This window comes from Stegodyphus dumicola, chromosome 9, assembly GCF_044657685.1.
Source record: "Stegodyphus dumicola isolate Sdum_Otavi_A_Nest chromosome 9, ASM4465768v1".
In the NCBI taxonomy this organism is placed as follows: Eukaryota; Metazoa; Arthropoda; class Arachnida; order Araneae; family Eresidae; genus Stegodyphus; species Stegodyphus dumicola.
In genome coordinates, this window is record NC_140776.1 from 45,221,851 (window position 1) to 45,249,301 (window position 27,451).

Consider the following 27,451-nt stretch of genomic DNA (forward strand, 5'->3'; position numbering starts at 1 on the left):
GTGTGGAGAATCATCATCCAACACCCTTTTTACTTTGGGCGCCAGTGTAGAGACATTATGCATTTAGGAAGCAGGAAATATGAAAAATTAACAACGCCTTCGCTGGGAATCAACCGTGGACCTCTGGAATACTGACCCAGCGTGCAGAACCACTACACTACAAAGGCGCACTAGGAAGGCAGGAAAAATACCTTATATGCTCCCCCTTTTAAAGGTTGACTGGGGTTTCTAGGGGACCCAATCACCAAATCCTGGGTGTGGAGAATCATCATCCAACACCCTTTTTACTTCAGGTGCCAGTGTATTTAGGAAGCAGGAAAGATGAAAAATTAACAATGCCTTCGCTGGGAATCAACCGTGGACCTCTGGAATACCGCCCTTCGTGCAGAACCACCACACCACGAAGGCATGCCGAGAAGGTGGGAGAATTACCTTATATACTCCCCCTTTTAAAGGACAACTGGGGCCTTTAGGGGACATAATTGCCAAATCCTTTTAGTTCGGGTGCCACTGTAGAGACATTAGGATTTTAGGAAGTAGGAAAGATGAATAATTAGCAACCGCCCTTCGCCGGGTATCAAACCACGGACCTCTGGAATACCGGTCCAGTTTGCAGAACCACTACACCACGAAGGCGGGAGAAATACCTTATAGGATGTTTTAGGGACATGCCTGGCGACATACTTTACCCTCCTGAGAATACCAGCTGAAGTGGATGCTTCTTGAAGAATGGGAACTTTTACCCAAATAACTGTTCGATAATTGTGTGTTGAGTATTGGCAAACTATGCAACGTAATCGGGGCAGTTAGGGAAGGTCTTATCTTTTACTAAGGCTCTTTGGTTTGTTGCTCTCTCACTTGGCTACGTAATTTTTTGTACCAATGCCATTTTGTCAGTGAAGCCTTTTTCTATTCGTCTCATATTATATGCGTCCTATTTTTAGTCCATAGGAACAATTTGCCCAGAAGAACTATTAATTTCGTTTTGGCATTTTGTGTTGATTCACTTTTCAAATTATTGCCACCAAATATTAGAGCCCTGTATTATATTTAAAAAAATTAAATAATGAAGAATCTGCATAAATGTATGTATGTTTCTTGCATTTTGATAAAACACCGGTACCTAGAGCCATCAAATAACATACGTTTCCACCCGAATATGGGCATGTGGAAGCCCAAATTTGGAATTTATTATCTATTTCATATTTTGTAAAACTTTAATGCATTTTTGATTAACAAACTTAATGATTTCAAAGCGAGCAATGGCAATACTGTAAGGGGGGAAAATCATTATCTCCATCACGCAGGACTGTATTTTAGAAATTCTAAAAATATGCTCATTTTAAAGTTATTTTGCAGTATTGCTGCTGAACTGAATTTTATGGTTTAAGTGCAAAGAACATGATATGTAATAAATAAAGGTAACACACAAAATGTTGAAAAAATGCCCTTTTGGGAGTAATGTAAAAGTCTGGAAGCTTTCCACCTTTCCCTGCCTATTTTTTTACTACTGTACTTTCCTCATCGTTTAAGTACTACATTATGCTTCTGTAGTATGAATTTCATGTCTCCTAATTAATATTTTATGCAGAAAAACTGCTTATGTTTTGCAGACTCATGTGAAATACAGAACTTGTAGTTATTTACATTTAGATCATCATATATTTCATTTGTTAACAATGTAAAAAGTTTTAATGCATTATTTTCTAATTTTATGTTAGGTTTTAGCAACGGGGCTGAGTGCTTTATATTCAGTACTTCCTAGGAAATTGCCACGTGTTGCTGAAGACTGGCATAAATTTACAGCTGAAGACATTGCTGAGATGCCAGAACTTGCAATGTTTCTGAATTCTTTGGAATTTTGTAATGCAGTTATTCAGGTTATTAAATTTTTGCTTATAAAGACATTAACAATTTTTAGATTTACCAAGTACAACAAGCTTTTAAATATTAAAATCTCTTTTTAGAGCAAGTTCTTAAATGTAAAGATTTTTAAAAGTAAGTAAAACAGCAATCTAATTTTTGCAAAGATTTTGAATAAAACCATATCAATTTCAAGCGTGATCAAGCATAGGTCCCTCTTCGTCAGGAGGGGAAGGGGAGTCTGCAAAATGAAAGGAACAACTGTCTTATGTCAGAAGGAATGGGTGGAACAAAGCAACTGTGAGGCTAGTGTCATCTGTTAAAGAAAATAATAATGAAATGTGTTTCTAAACCCTCCAAAAGGACTAGAATTGAATTAAAATCCGTTAACTAAAGATGATAAGTTTTTGTAAATGTGAAGAGCTTGAAGGAAATCTAATTTACCAAAGGAAGAACTTTTATGCATATTTTTTGCAGAACCAGTTAAAACTGTGATTACTTTTCAACTATGATTTTGTGGCAAAAATTTGTTTATTTCTCCTTTTCAGGCATAGATCCATGTTTCTTGGCTTGAAGTTTTAATGCTTTTTAAAGTACACTATTAAGATATGCTATAAATCATCATTTCTGTTATCCCTTTGAGATTATGAAATGTGTAATTTAAATTTGTTGATTATTCAATTTAAAGAGAAAATATAAAACTCTGCATAGGTTAAGTCATGTATATACATAAGTTTCGTAGACAGCTTTATTTTCATTTCCCCTGAGTTCATTGCAGACTGTAGTTGTATAAAAAATTTAGATATGCTTTCTAAAAAGTGTAAATAAAAATATGTATTGTAGTTTTAAAGAAATAAGTCTTGCAAAATATGTAACAATAATACTCCTGTTACCAGACCTGTAGTAACTTATTTGTTTACTACTATTTTATCTTAATTAAAAATATTCATATATTTATATTGTAACCATATAAATAATCAAACTAGCACTTGCTATAATCACTTTAAAACTTCTATGATATAAATGGTAGATTTAAATATAGGTTGCACATCCAATGGTTCAAGAACAGCTGATGGAATACATGTATCAAGGGTTTTTAGTTCCAGTTTTAGGACCTGCTTTACATCAGGTATTATTTAAATGAAATATTTCAGTTATACAATTTTAAAAGTTGCATTTGTAGCCTAACTTATGAGATTGCATGTTTATTATAAGGTTCCAGATTTATATCCAGTAGAGAGAAATATTTTAAACTTTGGTGAAAGCTTAGTAAGGACTATATTTACATGTTATTCGCTGCACATTTTCATACCATGTTTCAAAATAATTTCTATATATTCTGAAAAGCAGCGTAATCCTCGATAAGCAATAAAATGTCTTCATTAATGAACCTTTGTGTTTGCCATTATTTGAAAGTTGAAGCTATCCTAAACAAAGTTATTAGTAGAATATAATTTTGCTTGCTTAGTATTATAATTTATGTTATCCTTACATATACTAGATTAATTTTCGGATTACATGCTCTGCCTAGACAAGTTGCTGGCACTACATGGCCAATGCAACCTTAGAACAGTTCTGGGGGTTGAACCCTCTTCCCCGCACCCTGAAGATATCAGCTTTAATCGCCATGTATTTGCTGCCTGCCCGTCACTGAGGGACATTATCCAGCAAACCCAGGGTGTTACCCCCAGGCTACTAGAGCCATCCTGCTCTAGGACACGTCAAATAGTTTACCTTTTATTTTGTAAATCTGTGCATATTTCTTAAAATTCTAAGAAATACAGGTATTGTCTGTTGTATGTTGAGATTTAAAAATGTCTAGCAACAGGCTTATACTAAGAGAAAAAATTACTGCTGTAAAGAAAAGTGCTTATTTTTATTTCTGAAAAAATAATTTAGTGACCTAAATGACAGTGAATAGTGGCCACGGGGCGGGAGCAAATTTTAAATATGTATGAAAAGAATCAAACTGATCTACCATGTTGCTTGTCTAAGATATTTATTTTCATCCAGATACATGTACAGTTATTAGAAAGCTATGCATGAAACAAATTTTATTACTAGACTTTATGTTATGAAAGATGTTTTAAATGAGCCAAATAAAGGTCTTGCATTTATACACAACATTTTTATTGCCAAAATTTAACTATGCTGCATGAAATATGATAAATACACAATTAGCAATTTTTTTTATATGCTGTAATGATTTGGTAGTAGCTTCCGATATTGATGTTGAAAAAGGTAGAAAAATATTCCTACGTATGACTGCATTCCTTGAATGTATCCAGATAGTGTCAGAAGACAGAAAAGTATTTTCATTTTGTATTTGATCTTGAAATTTACTTGCCTAACTTAATAAATTTTATTTTTATGATATAAAACTATTAAACATTTTTAAAAGGTTTCTGAAATAGTATCCATTTCTGTGGTCACATCTTGGGTTTTATGTCTAGTTCAATTTTTTTAAAAAATGTTTTTGTAAAAAATTTTCAGTGTTTATCTGTTATAATCATTAAAAATATTTGGACCAGCATGGTTTAAAGTGAATAAACATTGTTATGAACAAATGTATTTTATGATTCATTTTTCTGCCTACTGAAATTCACAGATTTCAGAATATAAACCATTCGTAAACTTAAGGGGGAAAAAAATGCAGGTGCTTTGAATTATGTTTGAGCATAAGGTTAACTTAAATTTTAAGAAGATTAGAACGAAATTTTGTAAAAATTATTAAAACTTCATTTTTTCTGTATGAAATCATTTCCTGTTTAATTGAAGTTTGCTTGAAACATTTTACATATTTATTTTTAATATTGTGAATGTTAATATGAAAAACTTTGTCACCTTTTGTATATGTCACTAAATAAGTACAAGTTTTTTGATTTTTTTTTTTTAAATCTTCATTTATATTGTAATAGGATTGGAGGATTAAATTTATACATATGCATGGAAAAACATATTTGTAACATGCACTCTTTCTGTCATCTGTTTATTGATGTAAATTTGATTTTGTTGTTATATTTTATAACCTATAACATAAAATAAAGTAATTGCACCCTATTTCTCTCTATTCTCCACTTGTTGCTGTGGTGTTTGTATCGTGTAACCCGGAAACCAGGAAGCTGTAGCAGTGCCTGTCGACAGGCTTGAAAACACTACAAAATATTTGGTCAGTACGCAGTTGCTCTTCCTCATTGTGGCTTTGGACTTGCGGTGTTTGTTTGACCTGAACATTTATTCTGTCAATTAACCAGCATTCTTAGCACTTTCTTCTCCCTGTGCATGTTCATGATGCACGCCATGAAAGATTGCATGGAATTCTATTTGATTTGGGAAAACTAATGCTCTTTGAAGTAATTTTTCTTAGTGTAGAATAAGTTAGTTTCTGGGGTATTTTAATAATTTGCTAATAGTTAGTTGCTTTATCTTTAATTTTTAACTGTAGCATAAAAATATGTTGTAACTATATTTGTACATGATTATGATTTAATTGTTGAGTTAATTTAAGTAATAAAATTTAATATGTGTTCAAAGTTTACATGACATAACATACTCATTTTCAGAATGTTAACTGTTGCTAAAAGCATAAAAATATTCTTTAAAATGTTATCATGCTAATTCACCATTAACCATTGTGTCACCAAACTACCTGCACAGCTTTAGAATGTTTTATCTGAAATATACTTTACTATATAAGGTTTAATTTATATAATATTCTGAGTTTATTCTTGTATAATAAGTAAGTGAAGAAGTTATAAGCTATATTCATAATTTAATACATTTTAGGATTTTTTTTTTAAATTACCATTTTGCAAAAGTTTTTGTATTGAAAGAAATAAATATCAAATTTTAATATATTTTATTATTTTTTTCTAAAGAAAATTTATGAATTTGTTATTTTCTGTTATTTTCCTTTCATGCAAAAGGGGGCTTATTATTTAGTTAGCCTATGTAATAGCAACCAAAGAATTTTGTGAACCATTTTATTTTACTTCATTTAGTTTTCAGAGTTAAATCACTAAATGGGATCAGTATTAATATTAGGTAAGATGTGAAATACAATTTATTTTTAAATGTTTCCTATTAATCTTAATTTGGGCTGACCATAATTCCATCAAAAATAACATGCAGTATTTCATAAAATGTGTGAAATTTAGAAAGTTTTGTGTATATGAAAGTGATGGACTTAATTCTTCTCGACCCCTTTAATCTGTTGTTGATGATCTAGACTCGAACATCTTCATGTTCTGGCATACTTATTTTTCATATTTAATTTTTTTTGGATTAATTTCAGCCCCCCTTCCCAAGATTAATTTAAAAAATTTTTGTTTTCTGCATTTTGTCATAAAATTTATCACATTCTGTGTTAAATTTTGTTTAATATTTACATGATTTTTCATTGATTTGATGCTTAACTTTTTGTTTACTCAATTTGTGGACTAAAATCACTTCAAAAAATGTGCGGGTTTTTTTTTTTTTCGCCTTTCTTTTTTCTCTCTCCCCCTCCATCATTTTTTTATATCTATATATATTGGAGAATTAAAAAATGCACTTTTTCTTTCTAGAAAATATTTTTTATATAGATTTTTATCATGAGAAACTAAGTTGCCAGAAAAATCAATTTCACATGTTATCACCAAAAAAAAAAAAAAAATCTTTTTTTAAATAAATTTCAGTCTAATTACAGTTAATTTCTATTTATTGCATAATATAAAAAAGTAAAATGTATAAATTTTAAGAAGCACTGAGGGAAAAATACCTTAGAAATGCAGTTTAGTATGATAGAGATCAAAACAGGGTTCAAGGCAAAGTCCAACTTCACAGTCTTTGCACCAGATTCAATAAATCTAATTATTAATCTAATCAATAAATCTTAATTAATAATTCAATAATTAATTTAAATAATCAAGATAATCGCTGAATGTTTTCTAGCAGCCATTTCTATAAGAAAAAAGTGGCAAAAAATGAAGTTTGTGAGATAATACCACGTGCCTTCAAATGCCACAATTTAGTGGACAACTAACAATATCGGTTGGCCAAAACGTAAACTAAACGTCCAATACTGTATATAATTTATTTCAAATGGTTAAACGGGGAAAAAAACAGGATGCGCTCCTCAATAAAGGAAGAAAAACACATTCTCGCGGGATGAGCAGATTTTGCTACATTCGAGTTGTCTGTGGAAATTGCAGGATGAGCAGCCAGAAGGTTAACCCAAAATTCTCCATAGACTGCATGCTGTTATGTATAAAAAATGTCATTTCAATTAATTGCCACAATATAATGAAAAACAAAAGCCTAAGGGGATTGTGATATGCGCATACTGCTGTTAGCAAGGACACATGGTAAAAACTAACAATATAGAACAGATGCATAAGTATTTTCAACAATGTTTTTTTTTCCCTCTATATTATTGATTTCAGCATATGTTCAAATGAATTTATAAAAATAGATAGAATTGGGATATTTATTGAAATCTTGAGATTGAGGATGTACAGTAACAAACTTTAATGTATGTTTTATCTGACTGTTATAGCAAATTTTAAGTCAGTGAACAAAGTTTACAAAATTTGTGCCATTTTTTGAATATGTGCCTCTAAATTATAGAAACATCAGATGTTCTTTTTCATAAAATTGTAACAGTGTTAAATTATTTAATATCCAGTTTTATCCTTTTAATTTTATCTTCCTTTATTATGTTATGTGGTAGATGTGGAATCACCTATGTAAAATACTATTTGCTTGCATGGCCAATATAAAATAGTTACTATTAAAAAATATATATAATGATTTTTAGTTAGTCCCACTAGTGTAATTTCATAAAAATATTGAATAATTTATAATAATAAACTGAAAGTATTGCTTTTTTGATTACACTTATAAACTTTTTTGATTTGATTGATTAAATAATCAATCATTTCAGTCCATTGTAGATTTTAGATGAAATGGAAGTAATATATTGAGCTGTAGTGAATATATAATACAGTCAAAAGTCGTTAATTCGGACACCCATAATCCGGAATGATCTATAACCTGGACCTCAAAGCTAAAATCTTTCTGCGCATGCGCCGCATTGACGCATGCGCATAGGCGTTTTACTCGTGCGCTCAAGACATTTACGACTGCGCATATGCGTCTGCGCAAGTGCAGAATACGTTTTCGCGTGCGCGTTTAATGTATAACGGACGGTATAAACTAAAATTATCTAATTATCTATTTCAGTTAATGTTGATGATTGCGTTGTTCCTTAATCTTCGAATTGGATCCGGCTTATTATTTTTTGCAGACTGTAAGAGCAATTTTCTAAAAGTAAGCTTGAACTTTTGATTATGTCAAATAGAATTTCCGATGCTGGAGCTCCCAAAGGATCTAGAAAACGAAACTATGTTTCGATGTCCATCAAACAAAAAACGAATTGCTACAAAAAATGGATAAAGGCATGTTCTTTCTTTATCTAACCGTTCCGAAATGGGGGGGGAGACGTCCCAGCGCGCAATGAACTGGAAGTTGATTTGTCAACACTATCGTTATCTTCAGAGCAGATGTTTTTATTTTATTCGGCTTATAATTTTTTACTAAATGTAGTATTTAATTTCGATGTACTCCGTCTTTGATATGATTTAAATCAAATTCCTTGTCATTATAAATACCACGAATACAAATCAAATAGTTTTCTGGTTGCAATTTTCTAATTTCGGCTCTGCGTAAGGTATGCTTTACGCATCCGCACGTTGAAAGAAATGTTTAATAAAGTAAACAAATAAATATTAGGCTTCTTTTTTGGTAAATTTTGATACCCTTTAGATCATAATTGCTCATTATTTTATAAATTACGGTTTCATATTTTTAATTTTATAATTTCTGCATGCCATCTTACCAGATTTAAACTGATGATCTATAATCCGGAAAAATCGATAATCCGGAATCGCAGAAGTCCCGACGAGTCCGGATTAAAGACTTTTGACTGTATAATTTTTAATATATTGTATAGTTATACTCTGGATTGGAACGAAGAAAAATGTTTTAAAGCTTTTTATTTTCCAGAGCATAAAAACATCTTATTGTTTAGCATTTAACTATAGAGAAATAAATATGGATTAGTTTTATTTTTTCCTTCAGATCTCCTTAGTTATATTATTTAGTTTGTTGTTGTATATTTTTTAGTTAATTGCAATATTGATGCGACCTCAAATAGTGATTGTTCTATTATTTTTAATTTTGTTTTCATTGAAAAATATGATGATAGAGACACAATAATTATTCTGTAGCAATCGTCATACATATTATTTCTGTACTGCCTGTGCAGTCAAACATGGCGAATATGTCTTAATCCCTTAAGAAAAAGCTCCGGGAGACCGAAGCTCAGTAACAGGACCAGACCCCTGAAATGGATCATCGTCATGGGCCCACTCATTTTTAGCAGTTAAGCCTAATTTAAAAAAAAAGTATAAAATCAGCATTTTGATATTATCAAACTCAATTTTTGAAGTTGCGTATTTAACGCACTTGTTTTTAATGTGTATTAATATAAAGAATATCACATTAATAGAAATAAATTAAACAGGCTAAATACTAAAATCATAACTATACACACAGAAATAAATACTATAAACATGAAAAAAAGTACAAATACGAAATTTAAAAAAAAAAAAAAAAACTAAAGAATTACCTGTAGGTGCTTAAATTCAATTTAAAAAGTCTGCTGTTTGTGAAATAATTCAAAACAAAGATCAACACACAGTCCTACATTGCATATTTTGAATTCAAAATACGTTGTTTGCTTTTCCTTTTCTTTGATTTTTATCGTACACAGCGCATCTTCTCCTACCTTTATTACCTTTTTCATCGATGTAAATTTTCGGAAACTGTCTTCCAGTTAGATGGAAAGGTGGATTGTCCGGTGATTTTGGACAAATTTATTAAGTCAGATCTCTTCGCCATGGCTAAGGAATGAAACTGAATGTAACCCCAACACATGTCCCAAAACTTCTTCAAAAGACGCTGAGAAATATTTCATCCTCAAACCCTGTGTGACATCAGGTTTATATTAGAAAACTTCCTGTTTTTCTAAATCGAAAACAGTGTCCACTATGAGACAGAAAGTGATCAAGAAAAGACCCCCACTAGCGTGATATCCGTTGCTGATCATGTCAATATGTACATTATATATAAAGTAAATATGTTATATTCCAAAATATAATGCCTGTGTCATTATATATAGTGATCATTAAAGGCATTATATATAATAACATATAAAATCGAGTAAGAAAAACAAAAACGCTGGCTCTTTTCTGAGAAATGCGAGCGCGTCGAAAAAGCTGATAGTCTTTCCCCTAATAATGTTGTAATGTTACTTTTCAATTAACCAAGAAAGCTTATGTTAAGTTTCAAAATAAATAGAAAAACAAAACAAAACAAAAAATCCTAACAAAATAAACAAAAACAGCTGTACCCATTTAATTCACAGTTGCACTTATAAAGAGCCGTAATTCCCAGTTTGTTTATTTCAATAAATCTATGAAAACCAAAAGCACAGAACAGAAATTAATGCCAGTACGTGAAGTTCGAATGCCGTATGAATCAGCCCATGTGAAAACAATTACCACTTAGCTCAATCTACTGGCTTTTTAAAATTCAAATAAATCATTCCGTTTTAATATTACGTATACGTGACGCTGGGCTGGTAGGAGCAGAATCGTTGCATCACATGTACGGGATCCTGGGCTGGTAGGACTGGAATCGTTGCGTCGCGTATACTCGATGCAGGTTCTGAACTGGTTAAAGAGCATTGAAAAAGAAGAAGAAAATAGCGTAATGATAATCATAAGATATGGGATAGGCTTAATGGATTATCAAAAATACAAATGAATTTTTTTGAGAATTGCTAGCACCCGGCTAGCTGGTCCAGATAATTGCATTTAAAGACTTTATCACAGCCTAAAGAAAAGATTTGCCTTTAAAAAATGTAAAAGGTCATGAAATTTTATTTAAAAAATTATGTTTCGGATATACCATGACATTATAAAGTTTTTTTATAAAGGAAAAAAAAATTGCAAGTATTCATAATAATTATCAGTTAGCTATATTATGAATTAAATGTTTATATTATGTTGCTGTTGTTTCTAATGTTCACTTGTCTGATGTAGTCAGCACAAGCTCACGAAATTCTCGTGGCAAGGAGCGCTAAATATGCCTAAAATTGGCAACAGCCTTAAGCACCATACAGGTAACAGTGCGATTTAGCTCAATTCCACCCCTAATTTTGATGGAGAGCCCTCTGGGGGAATGGTCCGACGGTCTCCCATCCCTCTCCCCTTCCACCAAACTATGTGACAGGACTTTTGGCTCGCTGCATATTTAGAGTGCCGCCATGCCGCACTGACAGTATTACATTTACAAACACCCATGCCTTCTCTGAGATTTGAACCCAGGCCCTTCGGCATGGCAATCAGCGACCCTAACCACTATCCCGGTTGGCCATTGTTTTTATTATTAGATACCTAATAATTTTTAAAAAATGTTAACAATGCATTCATTTCTTTTAAATCATTAGGTATTGTTACGAAGTGCCCAGGTGCAGTAAGGTAGCTTCGCAAAGCAGGTTTGGAGTTGCAAAGCAGGTTTGGAGAAAATGGCAAGGAAAGTCAGGGTTGTCACATTTGGTGAGAAATCGCCCATTTGGCAATAATATTGGCAGTATGCTATGGACGGATGGAGACCCTTCTGGAACGAGTTCTTATTGATTTAGCCCAGAGTGTTCTCGAACACGAGCCAAAAGCTATATAAACCCTGCTGGTATGTTGAGTGTGGTGTCCATTAAGTTAATAGTCGGTGCTTAGTTCCTAGTCGAGTCAGTTAAGAGTCAGTGAGTGAGTGTCTCGTAGTCTAATGCCGAGTTGGTCGTCGAGTACATCGAGAGAGTCTCTTAGTGTATTGCAAATTAGTGAATTTTTGAGTTTTACTTAGAGTGTGTTGAGCTCGGTGAACGACCAATCTGAATTGGGAGCTGTACTCTAGTGTATTGTTGAGTGCATTGCGAGTTCTAGCGTGGAGAGTTCCGAGAGCGACCGAGCAGAGTCGGGAACTGTACTGTGGTGCTTTGCTGTGAAGCTATCTTCACCGTTATAGCCTGGTAGTCTGAAGGCTGTGTTGCTGATTGTTCTAGCGTGCTTATAGAATTTTTTCGATGACTGTAAACGTGTTGGAACTGTCTTGAATAATACTGCCTAATAAATTGTGTTTTGATACTTTATCCAGTGTCGCTGTTACTCACTCCAAATCCACGAACCCGTATGCAAAGAAAAACGTAACAGTATGTTAATCAATAGTAGACAGATTATATAGTAAAGATAAATTAAATAATTCTAATGAATGGCAATGCACTTTTGCTTGAAAGATAAAATTATTCTCTTTTGAGCAGTGATAACTCATGGTTTTAAAACTGCTGAGCTTTTGATTAAATTTGTAAAGTAAATATTGTATGTTTTACTGATTGTTGGAATGGTGGCATGTAACAGATCAAAGTATTTTATTTGAGGCTGTGGCAATACATTTCATATAAGTTGCCAAGTTTATTAATAAAAAATTCATTAAATTTGGATAAAAAATGTAAAAATCCGGAACATTTCAAAATTTGGACTTCAAAGAGCACACACTTAGGTGTGGAACTATGTATATTCAAAATTTGATGGCTCTGCATGCCACCATATTTCTACTGTATGATGAACATGCGTAGAGATTTTTCACTTTTATTATATATTTAAAATAAGTATATTTGAATTGTAATGTTTCTTTGAAACGTCTAAGATTTTTTTAAGTACTGTATAAATGTTTCTCAGTATGCAAGATTAAGAACTAGAAATATTTGAAAACTAAAATTTTTAAAAAGTTACTAACACTTTAATACATTTTCTGGTTATCAGTGGTATAGAAATGTATAAAGCATTTTTCAAATTCCTAAATAAATTAGCTTCATTAATTTAGACTTTTGACATTAAAATGCAAATGACTTAACTATGGCAAAGCACTCAAGGGCTATCTGCTAAAGAAGAGGGACATGGAGGACTTTCTAAGAAAAACTGGCTCACATGCATGTTACACATGGTTAAAAACCCTGAAAATGCCCATGTAACAAACCCATTTGCCAGGGTTCAAACCTTGACTTGAACTGACATTTTTCTCTGACGTTACCACTCGGCCACTAGTAAGCTCAAATTTGTCATACATATAAACTAATTTATAATTCATTAAAATATCAATGAGAGCAATGAATGTTAGTAAAAATAAATAAATAATTTTAAAATTTATTAATATTTTTCATTGCTTTTTATATATCACATTAGTAAAAAAAATAATAGACTGATTTTGTTTATTTTAAATTTGTTTTAATTTTTTATATATATATTTTTATTGTTAAATTTTCTTGTACATGGAGATAACTTTTATTCTTTGTACGTTTTATTTTCTCATTTTTATTCAAAGTTTAAAATTTCATCGATTCATAGTATTACGAAATTTTAATATTTACACATGATCTTTTAATCTATGTTAGTTTTATTCCAGTTTATATGTGAATTTGCTTACTGTTCTCTGATTCTCTTCATTCATTTTTTTAAGGTATTGTACTATTTTGAGAATACCTTGTATCCACATATAATTAATGCAAGCAAAATACCAAAGTACAACTCAAATGCCATGTATTATTTAAAATAAAGAATGTAATGTGAAATTTTGAAGTAAAAAACATTATCCTTCCTTTGTCAGATTTAAAGTTTCCAGACACACATTCTTGCATATATATATCCAATAAAAATGAATATGAAAATTCTGGGTAGTGAACAAAGATGAAAACATATCAGCCTTTTTCTTAAATTTTGGGTAACTGTAAATGTACGTTTAAAAGTGAAAAATCCCAGAAAGGCTTGTAAGGTATTTTATGTTAGTTAATGCACTTTTATGATCTTTGCTATAGCTGCTCCTTTTCATTAGCTTTCACTACAATGAATGAGCATTTTGAATGTTTAAATTGAAGTTTATGATCATTCACACTTTGAATTCGCATACCTACCTCTACTAAGTTAATGTTCCAGTATTATCCATTTAACTAGCTCGTACGATTACAAGTTTTGAGCCAACATTTATTTAAGCAAAAGTGTTTAGTACCAGGCTATGAACCCACTTTAAATTATAAAATTTAATGTTATTTTAATATCTACAAGTGGTGGAGTTTTATTGTATGTATAATTTATGCCTTCTCTAAAGTTCAGGCTGAAAGAAAAAGGTTTAGTTAAAACTTTCATAGCCTTTGGCCTATTTTCACAGAAAGAATAATAACTTACTTGGTAAATATTTCATGTCATTTTATTGATTATTTCTTCTGATTTATTTATTTATTTTATATTTCATGCCTTTTTATCGGAGTTGCTAATATCACGATATCCATATAGTTAAAAATCTAAGCATACATTATATTAAAAATCTTTGCTGTTATATTGAATTATATTTATTGCTATTATATTAAAAATCTTTTCATGTTTTTAAAGTGTTTTAACCTGATGCCCATAAAAATATCAAAGGCATTATTTCATCCAAAAAACGTGTTATTCAGTAGGAAATACTTTCTGTTTATTATTGTTGTTATTATTATTATTGGTTAAAAAGGTGAAATGAAAAGATGTGTTATAAAAGTTTAATGTCATAATTTTCAAGATAAAGCCTCTTCTCGTGCCATAGCTTTATTTTGTGTTCTCATTTTAAACAGGAGAATAATTTTAAGGAAAATTTTAAAAAAGAAATCTGGTTTGATTTGGATTTTAGTGATCACCCAAAAGAGCTCTTTTAAATGTTAATATGAATTATCAGTAGAGATTATTAGTAGATGTGGCCTAAGTGGAATAGCGAAATAGGATATTAGATGAATACACATGTAAACTAACATGAGAATGTTGTATATCTTCTGTATATTTAAAAAGTAAAAAAATATATATATAATGTAATTTTATAAAAAAAATTTTAATGCTTTTAATTAGATATATCGTGAATTAAATGCATTTGTATTTAAATCAATCAGATTAAAAAATAAGAAAACAATACTTTTATGAACTGCATCTATTATTTTAAAAGAATTTAGTTTGTTCATTAGTAACAAACAGACTAAATATGAAAGAATAATACCTTATGTTTGCTGTAAAAAAGCTTGTACCTGAAGATTCCCATATTGCAAATATACATGTCAAGGAAATCTGAAAGATCAAAGATGTCCGTCCTGTTTTCATAATCGCCTTAGTTTCAGAAAGCAGTTTTACAGAGAAGATAGGGCACACACCTATATAATAGTTCAACTTCATATTATCACCATTCATGTGCAATGCAACAAATTTATGTTAAAAATACGAGTATATCTGTAATAGCAGAAAAAGTGTTTCAGAAATCACTGTAGGTGATATAATGTAGATATGTGTGTATGGAACACTGCCAATAAACATATACAAAGAGGGGAAAAATACCAAAGAGTAATCACATATTTTGTGGCCAGTTTTTAATTGTAAAGCTAAAGGTGCAAAATGCTGTTAGAGTGAAATAATATGTAAATGTTTATTTACCGCCTGTGCTAAAGAAATGATGCCAAAAGTGATCCAGAAATTGACCTTTGAGAATTATATTTGCATAATGACAAGGCTCGTTTGCACTGCACATTGCTTAAACAAGCGTAAAAGTTTTGCTTCAAAAGTAGCGATTCTACATTATGTACTTACCATATTAAATTAATTTAGACTTAATAGATTATGTTTGTTGTCTGAGTAAAGGTCAAGCTGTGAAAAAGGAAGTTTTTATTACCAAACAAAGCCATAGCAGCTTATTGAACAATTCTAAAAAAACATTAGACAGCTGCAGTGAATTGGTTTCAACATTAATTTTTTGCCCATCTACTCCCCCCTTCTATTATAAAACAGTACACAAGCATCAACTTGACCCAGATTTATTTTTCAAATCTTATGCATTTAAATTATATTTAATAGTGGAAAATATTATATCATTTCTTTGAAATGTACTAAGGTCAGTCAGAAAGTTAGTTGCACCCCTCTGTAAAAAATTTCTGTCAACTGCTATTTTGATGAAACTGTCTGGCAACACTTCAGACATTTAGCTGTAGCGTATGACGTAGCGGCTTTCATGAGGCAATTTTAGTTTGTCCGATAATCAGTTGTAGGCTTGTCTGGGCAGCTGCAAGTGGCATCCAAATTGGAAATACATGCAGTGATTCGTTTTTTGTAGGCGAAAAGATGTAACTGCCGTGAAATTTATTGGAATTGCATGAAGTTTATGGTGACAATACAATGTCACCATAAACTTCATGTCAAGCTATCACGAAGAGGTGTGACATATTTAAGAACCGCACGTTCAGATATTGACGACACTGAGCGCGAGGGAAGACCATAAATTGCCACAAATTCTGAATTGCTGCTCACATGAATGAATGCATTCTTGCAAACAGATGCATAACAATAGCCGAAATCTCTAATGAACTAGATATTTCTGGAAGTGTGCATAAAATTGTTGCTGATCAGCTTCAATTTTATGAAGTTTGTGCTCTATTTGTGCCTCGTCTACTGACGGAGGAACATAAAGGGAAGCATTTTGAAAGTGCTTTGAAATTTCTGCAACGTTACCGAAAGAAAGGAAATGAATTTTGTCCCAAAATTGGGATCGGAGATGAGTACCAGTGCTCGCCTTAGCAAAATGCAGCTCCCTCGAGTGGAAACATTCCACTTCCCAGACTCGAAAAAAGTGTCGAACTGTTCCATCTGCGGGAAAGTTGATGCTGAAACTGTTTTTCGACAGAGAACGTTTGGTGCATACAGTGTTCATGCCAAAGGGTGCCACAATTAATGCATGTTCTTATTGTGAAACACTAAAACGATTGCAACAGTCACTTAAAAATCGACGGCCAGGTAAACTGTCGAAAGGCATTGTGCTCTTGCATATGACAATGCAAGACCGCATGTAGGAAAACAAACCTGCAACCTTCTGAAAAAGTTTAAATGTGAAGTGTTGGATCACTCTCCTTATAGCACACACCTTACACCATATGATTTCCATGTTTTGGGTCCCATAAAAGCAGAACTTTCAAAGTGACGATACCACTCGGACGACGAGACGACAACGGCAACCCAAGAATGGTTATCGGGCATTGGACGGAATTTCTTTGCAGAAGGCATCGAAAATTTTTTATCACGCCTTTACAAGTGCTTAAATAACAGAGATAATTACGTTTAAAAGTAGATTTTGAATGGAAGTTTAAGATACAAATAAAGTTATGGTAAAATTTCTCTCATATTTTGTTTTCTTAAGGCAGTGCAACTAACTTTTTGACTGACCCTCGTATGTACATAAACAGAAAACTGAGAATTCAACATTAATTTTTCACCCTTCTAGTCCCCCCTTCCATTATATAACAGTATACAAACATCAGCTTGATCCAACTAAAGTGACCCAGATTTATTTTTGGAATATTATGCATTTGAATTATATTTAATATTGGAAAGTATTAAATAATTTCTTTGAAATTTTACGTACATCAACAGGTATAAAATCCTTGAGTCCCAAATGAGTAGCTCTTGAAAGTGTTAAATATATTTATTTGGTTCCATATCTCTTATAATTCAAGATTTATTTGTACTAAAAAATGTTGATTTTTTTTAGATTATTTTTGTTTGGTGATTTTTTGCTTAATTAAAATCTTTATTCTTGTTTCATTGTCCAGAGCTTTCCTGTTTATTGTAAACATATGTGTATTTGGGCTTATACGATATTTCAAATATGAAAATCTGTTTTTAGTTCTGATTATTTATCAGCATTCTTTATTTTATTTTAATTTAGTATTTTATCTTAGATCAGTGCCTATCAGTTTTATTATATTGCTTTTTTTTATGAACTCTATTGTAAAGGAGATTGCAGCCCATTGAAGAAATATGAGGATAATGTGTAAAATATAGAATTATTGTGTTTTATGCAAATATTTGCAAATGTTTGGAATTGCAGCATAATAGCAAATTTAGTATGCAAGCTGTGCTTTTTAAATTTTGCATTAAAATGTGGCTGCTGAAGTAACCATGAAGTGCTGGAGCCACAATTCGTATGCACAAACTTCATGCATCTTCGTAAAGTCTTAGTACAGTACTATGAAAATTTTGAATGTAATCTCATTGTTGAACATATGGTTGATAGATTTTTCTTTCATAAAACTACATTTTATATTAGATAGTATGAAAGCTGAGTAATATGTGATCATGGTTTTGGTAGATTATACAACTATTACCTATGAGATCAAAAAACCAACAGCATTAAAAAAATGTTAAGAGAATTATTTTGTGCATTTTGAGTAGCAAAAGTAGTTAGTATTGCATAAAATATATTATTAGTCTGCTTATTTATCTTCTGATGTCCAGTCCTGTGTATCATTAGGACAGCGCTAATGATACACAATGTTCTGTATATTTATATATATGTTCTGTATATTTTTGGTTCTATTGTTGTGTTTGTTTTTAAAATCTGACAAATTCGAATCAGGCATTTTTGGAATGAAATGAGTATTAAAACTTGATACATTATTAAAAAAATGTTAAGAGAATTATTTTGTGCATTTTGAGTAGCAAAAGTAGTTAGTATTGCATAAAATATATTATTAGTCTGCTTATTTATCTTCTGATGTCCAGTCCTGTGTAGCATTAGGACAGCGCTTAACTTCTTTTGCCTTTTGAATTAAGTTTTTTCCATACACAGCATGAGTTATTGGCTTTTTAACTTTTCTGTACAGTCCCTTCATGAAGTATGTACTTCATTATGGTGCATTACAAATTACCAGAAATGAATTGGAGAAATATTTAGAACTGCATGGTTAACTATTTTGCAAATCAGCATTCAAACTTTCTTTTAGTTGTGTTGTGCAATGTATACATAGTGATTATTGTTTGCTCTTTTCACAAATTCTTGCAGTTTTTCATAGTTGAGGACATAATTTTTTTCTCTAAAAGAAAGGAAAAAAATTGTTTTAGAAATGAGTCTTTAATAGATTTCTTCATTTGGTAAGCATTATCTGGAATTTTTTATCTGAAATAAAATATATATCATAGTACTTCTTTAATAAAAATAATTCTCATTTGGGCACAAAATACCAGTTTTCCTTCAGAATGTTGTTTCATTATCATTTTCAAATTTATAATTTAAAGATCTCCGGAGTGGTATTTAATTCTTGCATTTGATTGAAAGATGATGAAAATAATAAAATTTTTGTTATCAAATAGAAGGGGAGGGCAGCATAATTTGGTATGTTCTTTCCTGACTGATAAGAATAAGTCTTTAAGAACTGTTTTTCATTTGATAACTTCATTTCATATACTGTATAATGTTAAATAAACCAAGGAGTAAAATCTTGGATACAAAAATGAATAAAATTATTTAAAACTTGATAAATAAGTTGATTTACATTCACACTGTTTTTAAAACTACTCCTTTACCTCTAAAAATCAGTTCTATCTAGTTTGAATCTCCATTTTAATAAATTCAGTAAATAGTTATTAATAAATATAAAAATAAGTAAAGCAAAAATTTTAGTTAGTAAAAGTTTGTGTTAGAAACAAACGTGTGAGTATTTGTAATTTTACTCATTGAAATGCAATTAAGTTTATTGCTGCCTTTATTATTGTTTATATTGCCTGTAAAATTTATGATTTTTATTAATTCATATATATTAGAAATTGATAAAATTAGTGATTCCAAATAATTGTTGTAGATCTTCCCCTTGGAGTTAAAAAATATTTCATACTCAAAATGAAATGCAGTTATAAGACTACTGAAGTACATTGTTTGATATATGTTCTGTATATTTTTGGTTCTATTGTTGTGTTTGTTTTTAAAATCTGACAAATTCGAATCAGGCGTTTTTGGAACGAAATGAGTATTAAAACTTGATACATAATGTAATAGAAATAGATGTGTAATTATATCAAAAATTTAGATGCAGATACATTTTCATTTTAAGTTTAAAAAGTATTTGTTTTGAATTCCTTGTTATGATGCTTGGGATTCATTAATAGTTACTCCTGAAACTATAAAAATTAGATTTTGTTTGTGCACACTTTACTCCGCAAGCCACCACAATGAGCAAAACCGACTGCTGCAGCCATTAATGCAGACTCATTTCACAACCTTTCTTCTTTTCTTCTTCTACAGCAGCATTTCCCAAACTGTTCCATAAACACTCATTAAATGTTTCTTGGTAAGTTATGAACGCAATGAAATATTGTCTAATTTTATGTATTTATTACAATATTAAACAACTCTTAAAAGAAACGTAAAGATAAAAATGAACTAATTGATTTATATCATGCATGTAATAAATTAAGCAATGCAACATGACACCTTATGGCTTACCATTGCTAATAAAATACATACTAGAAAATATTTCTGTTCTATTATAAGAAGTAAAGAATTATTTCAATGTCATTTTTCTTTGGACTTTTTACTTTTTGTATTTTCTTTTTGCAACTGGTAAATAAATGTTAAATTTGTACTAATATTAACTAATAAGTGTAATACAGGGTGGTCATTAAGAAAACTTCCCTGATAAATGAAACCCTGGCAGCCTGTCTACTTGCCCAATTGAAATGAAATTTCAGATATTGTTATTTGAAGGTATGTGCTTTAAATTGTGATGTTTTAAATGAATAGAGCCCTCTTGATTACCATGAGAATGAAAAATTTTTGAATGGCAACACATATTTTTCCTTGCACTAATTCATTGTGCATTGAAAAACTATAAATGGCATTGGAATGACATACATATGATGAAAATTAATGGCTTAAAGCTTTTGCAAAGCAGCCTTGTAAAGCACCATTGACAACACAAGAGAGGAGAAGAAAAAAAAAATATTGGAATTACAAGTTTCAACGTTCTTGTCTTTGCAGACTATAATCCATTGCATGCAGGTGATTGTTTACAAAACAATGAGGAACATTGCAGGTGAAATCTGTATAACTTCATATCTTATGGCATTTTTCAATTTTGACAGATCTCAGATTTGATGTGTAGACCTTAGATTTAATTAAGATAACCTCACAACCAGAAGTTCATCAGAGTGAGTTTGAGGGAAACATGGTAGTCATGAAACTGCAAAGTTACAAGAGATGTGTCTTATCTCTATACGTGCTGTTGCAGCGCTTGCCAAATGCATGTGATGACATGTGGAAGAGGGCCATCTTGCATCCATACAGCATTAACAACATTTTGCTGCTACAGTTCTGGAATTATGTATCTGCAACAGTGTTGTATACCAAGCACTTTTAATGAAGCATGTTTTTGTACCTGTGAAAGTTACCTCTTCGAAGAAGTACGGGCCGAGAATGAATGTGCTTGTGATGCCCCTACACAGTCACTTTAACTTTGTATAAAGGCACTAGTGCCATATCATGAGGATTTTTATCAGCACAGTAAAGGCAGTTCTTGAAGTTTTATGTTTTCATTTAAGTAGAAATGCACCTCATCCATCCATATTCTGCACCTGCTATTTTCATCATGTCTGATGAGAAAAAAAAATTTGCAATTTAACACACTGTTGCTCGGCCAGATTGCAACATCTGGACACTCTGGAATTTTTAGTAGTGCCTGTGCTCTAGGACTGCGATTTTCTGTACATAAAAATTGCGGGCTACATTTCTTTCAATATGCAGTGGACCTTCAGTCATCATATTATGCACTCCCACAACAACTTAAACAGGTCATCCGAATTGCAGTCTGTCACATGTGCATCTAGTTTATTCAAATTTTCTTACAAAATCATGTAGAGTTTTTACGAAACAGGGGCATTATCTTATGAATTCACCGATAATCTTGCACTGCTTTGGCATTTTCCTCGTTTAGATAAAACAGTTTTATGAATTCACCTTGTTTTTTTCCCTGTAAGTGTCATCTTGCTAGCTCGTTTGAATACCTGATTGAAGAAACAATCTTCCCACACTACTAATTAAAGGTTTTCCACAAGCATTGATTTGCACATGGTATTTTATGATTGGTGCTTCTGCTGTCTGTGCCTGGGAATTAAGCAAAGTGTGTCAATGCACCTTCTCTTTGTGTTGTCATTGGTCTTTTACAGTGTTCTTTGCAAATGTTTTACACCCATCAATTTTCATCATTTATGTATCATTCCAAAGCCATTTATGTTTTATCAATGCTTTGATCAGTTTGTGCAAGAAAATGTGGTTGTTACCATTTAAAAATGTGAAATTTTTATTATAATCATAACTGTGAATGCTCTATTGTTTTAAATCACCACAATCTGGAGCACATAGCTTCAAATACTGATATCTGAAATTTCATTTCGATTGGTTGAGTGAATTGGTCACTAGGGGCTCATATATCGTGGGAGTTTTTTTATAACCACCCTTTTACTTTTTGTCATTAAAAATATTACTAAAATACTGTTATTTTAAAAACTGGATATTCTAGTTTTCTGCTGCATTGGAGCTAAAATATCCTGGAATTGTTCACTAAAAGGGAATAAATTTGACTATATTTCTACTTTAAAGGACTTTTTATAATGAAATACGACGTGTGACACACACATATACCAAAAAAAAAAAAAGAAAAGAAAAAGAAAGAAAGAGACTAAGTGTGTATCTTGAAAACAGAGTGGAGTTGATAACAACTGTTTTGGTGACGTCGTGCCACACACCTCTATCCATGTGGCCGGTTTCATGATTGAATGGCTTCTGATTCTGGCATAAAACAAAAAGAACTATCATTAAATGAATTTTGAATAATTTGTCAGAAGAATAACTTAACTCAGGTTCCTAACCCTATGTCCGCAGTCACCATAATGCCCGCTGCTGTGATATGACGAAAAACATGGTTTAGTTTTCAATAAAATTCTAAGTGAATGTTTTCTCATTTTTAATACATTGACTGGCCAACACAAGATAACTTATATTAGCACTCTTCGTCAAGACGCCCGATACGAGTTATCTCGTAGTTTCTTTACTTGCCACTTTTGCGCCACTACGAGTTACTTACTTGCTTAGCGATTGTTTTATCTGAACCAAGGTGACAAGTCAAAGCATGTCTGTACGAATCAACTCGTATTGGGCTTCTGCGAAGAGCTTTATCTAACAAAAGCTGACTAAGAGATAGTTTGTTAGGGCTAGCAAAAATAAAATTCTGTAAACTTTTTAATGATTGTTACGTATCATAATTAGTATTTTAATAATATAATGTGATTGAATTGGTTTAGCTTATCGGGCCGGAATCTGAAGAGTGCTGTGGCAGTCAACGAGTTAATAAAATAGATAGAAATTGCGTCCAACACAGATACTAGCACAACACAAAATGCGACCAATCTCTTTTTTTTATGTGCACATATTATTAACCAATTATAAATTCACCTTGAAAAGGCAAATGGTGGGTACCATCCAGCAGATATTCTAGAATGTGCTCTTAGGGACAAAAAGATTGGGGACCCCTGCCTTAACTTATCAAAACAAGATACTCATATTTTACTTCTTTTCGCTACATTGTATTTGTGCAAGACAGATTTTTCACCACACGATGCTATAACAAATCCAAATACTGAAACTGAGATAATACTGCATCTCAGTTTCAATAAGAATTGTGAATAAACATTCAAAGCATTTCTAATTCGAGGGTTCAAATATATTGAGGTTGTTGAAACATAAAATATTAATTTTTTTACATTGTTTGCTTTATTCAGTTAGCATTATATAAAATTAAGAGCTGAAATAGGTTTCATTATGACATAAAAATTTAAATGAATGTTCATTTTTACTTCCTTGTACAAAGTAAATGAAGTATTGTAATCACAAAAATCATCGCATATCACATTTCAATGAAAATGTCCATTTTGACTGCTCTCAAATGCAATTTAATGATCATGACATCTGTACATATGACCAGAATAAAGGACTCTTTTTCCTAAAAATGGATTCAAAAGAGATATTTTCATGATGTCTGTATGTATCTCGCATAATTCACAAATGAGTAGCCTCAGAACATTGAAATTTTGTATATGAAACTGAACATTTAGTTGTGCACCTCCCTTTTTGGTTGCAATTGGCTGCATTAAACTTATATTAATATATATATATGTGTGTGTGTGTGTGCGTATCCACTCTGTTACCAGGCTGGGTGAGCTGAATTTTTTTTATTTTTATAAGTTGGTAAACTGTGCATTTTTTGCTTTGAAAGTCATTAAATTATGTTCTTTGTATGTTCCAGTTAGTTTTTTATGCCATTAGTTAATCGCAGTAGTTTTAGAATTATCAATAATTTAAAACTTGTTTAAATGGTTATAAGCCTAACGAAGCCAACATTTGCTTACATTTGAAATTCTTAATAGAATAGTGTATTAAGTTAGTTTGTGCATAAAATTCAGTGTCTTTTTGCCAAGTGGGACCAAAAGTAACCTTTCAATTCTGTGTACTAAAAGATCTGGCATTCTATCCGCTGGCCAAAATGTGTGTTTTTGGGTAGAAACTGTAATTTTAATTCTTTTTTAAAAAAGTTATTTTTTAACTGTATTTGGTGTTTTATGTTTTTCTGCATTGTACAATTTTTAATGATGATCTTTTGAGTTTTATGTATTTTTGCCTTGCCGCAAAATGAGAATTGAATGAGAAATATATATATCTAATGAAATTTGAGGAAATAAGTTTAAATGAAATGCTGCAAAAAAATGTGCATAATTTAATAGGCTGTACAAGGAAGTCATGTTGTGTCCTCATCAGAATTTTATCTAATATATCTACATTATTACTTATTATAACTAAAAAAAAAAAACAGAACTTACTCTAAAGTTCCTTGAAAATTCTGCAATGAGAAAGATTTGGGAAACACTGCTGTACTGTCACTTTGCATTAATTCTTTCAATGGTCTTTCACTTTGCTTTGTACATTTCAAAAATTATATTCATTAATTTTATGTGAAATATTTCATTGCTTTTTCTATATATATATACATATATATAATGACATCATAAACTTTTGTACATCCATGAGCCACTAATAGCTTTATTGCTTTTAATAATTTTTTATGCGTGCCCTTCTAAATAAAAAAATAAAACTTTTTATAATTTTTTGTACAGGATTAATTTTATAGTAATAAAAAGTGTCAAATATACTTGGAATGTTATAAATATTTTGATTCACATATCAGTTTCTTCTTATTTTCTTGTTTAGCTCATATATGCTTATCATGAAATATATTGATACTTTATGTACATTACCACTTTTTTCCAACTATTTTGATCTCATTTTCTGGAATGATCTAGAATTTATTTTTATGTTAAGAAATTGTTGAAAACAAGCAGCCAGCTAAACATTTATACAAATTTAAGTAGTAAATATAAAAAATAACACTTCTTAATTAGGCAGGTAATAAAAGATTTTTAACTATCAAAAAGATAATTATTGCATATCATATTCTGCTGTTGTCAGTTTTTGTCACCATTTAGTTTAAAATATAGCTTTGGATTTATTTATTTAAAATTTTTACGTAGAATTTTCTATATTAAACTGAATCTGAAAACATTCATTGATGAAATTAGAATTTGTATGATTTTGTAAATGCTTATATTTCATTATTATCATTGTATGCTATCTCATATGTTAATGTGTTTCTCTCAGAATACTTTCATTCTCTTCGTTTTATGCTATCTCATATATTAATGTATATCTTTCAGAATACTGTTGAAGAAATCATTGCAACAACTGCTTACCTTGAGCTTTTCTTACGCACTATAACAGAGCCTATCCTGTTACAAATGTTTTTAAAGTTTATTTTAACATCATCTTATGATGGACATCTTGTTTTGAATTCCTTGGTTGATCGACTGGGAGCACAAAGTCGAGTGAATATTTAATTTTGTTTTATTTCCTTTACTTAGAAGTAATAAATATTTTATTGTATTTAAGAGAATGTTATTTGCTTGGATCAGGGTTGTAATAATTTTTTTTTTTTTTGAATGTGTCTTGTATGCAAAAATATTTGAAGTAGAGATATATATTTACAAACAATCAATTTTAAATTAATCTCCTTTTAAGCTTCTTCACTTACACATTCTTTGCTTTATTTGTCTTATTCATTGGGGAACTTTGTGTAATAAAACAAACACTCATTGCAATAAAGCAGGCTTAGATGTTATGATGTTGTAGAAATACTGTTGGTGTAGCATGCAGAAACGTTCATCCATAATGAAGAGCAACTTTCCAGCTGAAGCAGATTAAATATTCATTTTTATTTCAGTAAACATGTTGCAGCCACAAACAACTTGGCACTTTAATACATGCCTATTTCTTTTATATATATAGCTTTGCAGTAAAAGAGAGCAGTAGTCCAGCTAGGTGAAGAGAAAGCAAATATTCTGTTCAGGGGGAAATTTCAATTCTGAATGAATAGTTTCAATCCTCAGTGCATTTGGTTGGATATTGATACTACTGTAAAATTATTATTGGCTAATTACTATTACTGTTATTACTATTAATTACTATTATTGTTGTTTGACTTCTGAATTAGTATTATTGGCTGTTTGAGCTTCAGTTCCATTCACGTCACCAGTGTTATCTAAGAATAATATGACATGGATTAGTCTCAAAATGTCGCAGTGAAGAAAAGAAAAAAAAACTGTTTTTTGAATAGAGAGGGAAAATACCAAATTAAAACTAATCTTTAAGAGGATGTTTCTAATTTAAATTATAATTTATATTTACATATTTTTATCTTACACACACACATATATATAACAAAAAATTGTAAATTAGAAGAAAAAGATTGTAACATCTTAAAAAAATTCTTTAAATTGAATTCAAGAAGAAAACTATAAAATTTTAAAACTGGGTAAGATTAAGATAGAAACAGGGAAGAAAAAATTTATAAAAGTTTTAATAAATTTTTGAAGACTTTTAAAAAATTCCTTAAGTAAATATGCAAATTAATTATTCACATTTTAAAGCTTCAAATCGACTCTTCAGGGAGTAATATTTAAAACATTAAAATCTGAATAATTAAGGAGTACTAATTTCACATTTCTTCCTTTTGACTTTTTGAGCTTAATAGTATAAAAAGAGAAAACAATTTCTATCTGATTATATTTACACCCGTTCTCAAAAAGGCCTGCGATTACCCCAACATGATATTTTAGTCTCAACAAAAAAACTAAACAATGCAATACATTTTAACAAATTAAGATTATAAGCAATACAAAAATTCAGAATAAAATCTAGTTTTCAACACATCATTTTACAAAGAAAATACAGCGGTCAGTTTAACAGTAACATTTAAACTTAACATTTAACTAACATTCAAACAACACTGAAAATTTTTTAAATCACAAATTTTCCCGATTCGCCAAAAATCAATTGACATCTTTAGTATAGTGTAGTATGTCTGGCACTGACAAGAAGAAACTGTTGTTTATTGGCAAATACCCTAGGTGTTTTAAGTATGTGTAAAATGCTTCCTGTTGATTAAGACCAGAGCAAAAAAGCCTGGATGACTTCAGACATTTTCAAAGAATTAATTTCA

General features: G+C 30.9%; 1 protein-coding gene across 6 annotated transcripts in view; it reads left to right on the forward strand.

Annotated features, from left to right (window-relative positions):
* The window catches only part of LOC118196702 (FHF complex subunit HOOK-interacting protein 1B-like), a 113,350-nt gene that overhangs the window by 42,643 nt on the left and 43,256 nt on the right, over positions 1-27,451 (forward strand). For 4 of the 6 annotated variants that reach the window (XM_035368156.2, XM_085823398.1, XM_085823400.1 and 1 more), the window contains exons 7-10: positions 1,722-1,880; positions 2,906-2,992; positions 4,982-5,032; positions 25,611-25,778. In XM_035368156.2, coding sequence (XP_035224047.1) covers positions 1,722-1,880; positions 2,906-2,992; positions 4,982-5,032; positions 25,611-25,778 — 465 coding nt within the window. The remainder of the gene's footprint in view (positions 1-1,721; positions 1,881-2,905; positions 2,993-4,981; positions 5,033-25,610; positions 25,779-27,451) is intronic. The other 2 variants (XM_035368157.2, XM_085823399.1) reach the window with 1 other exon arrangement.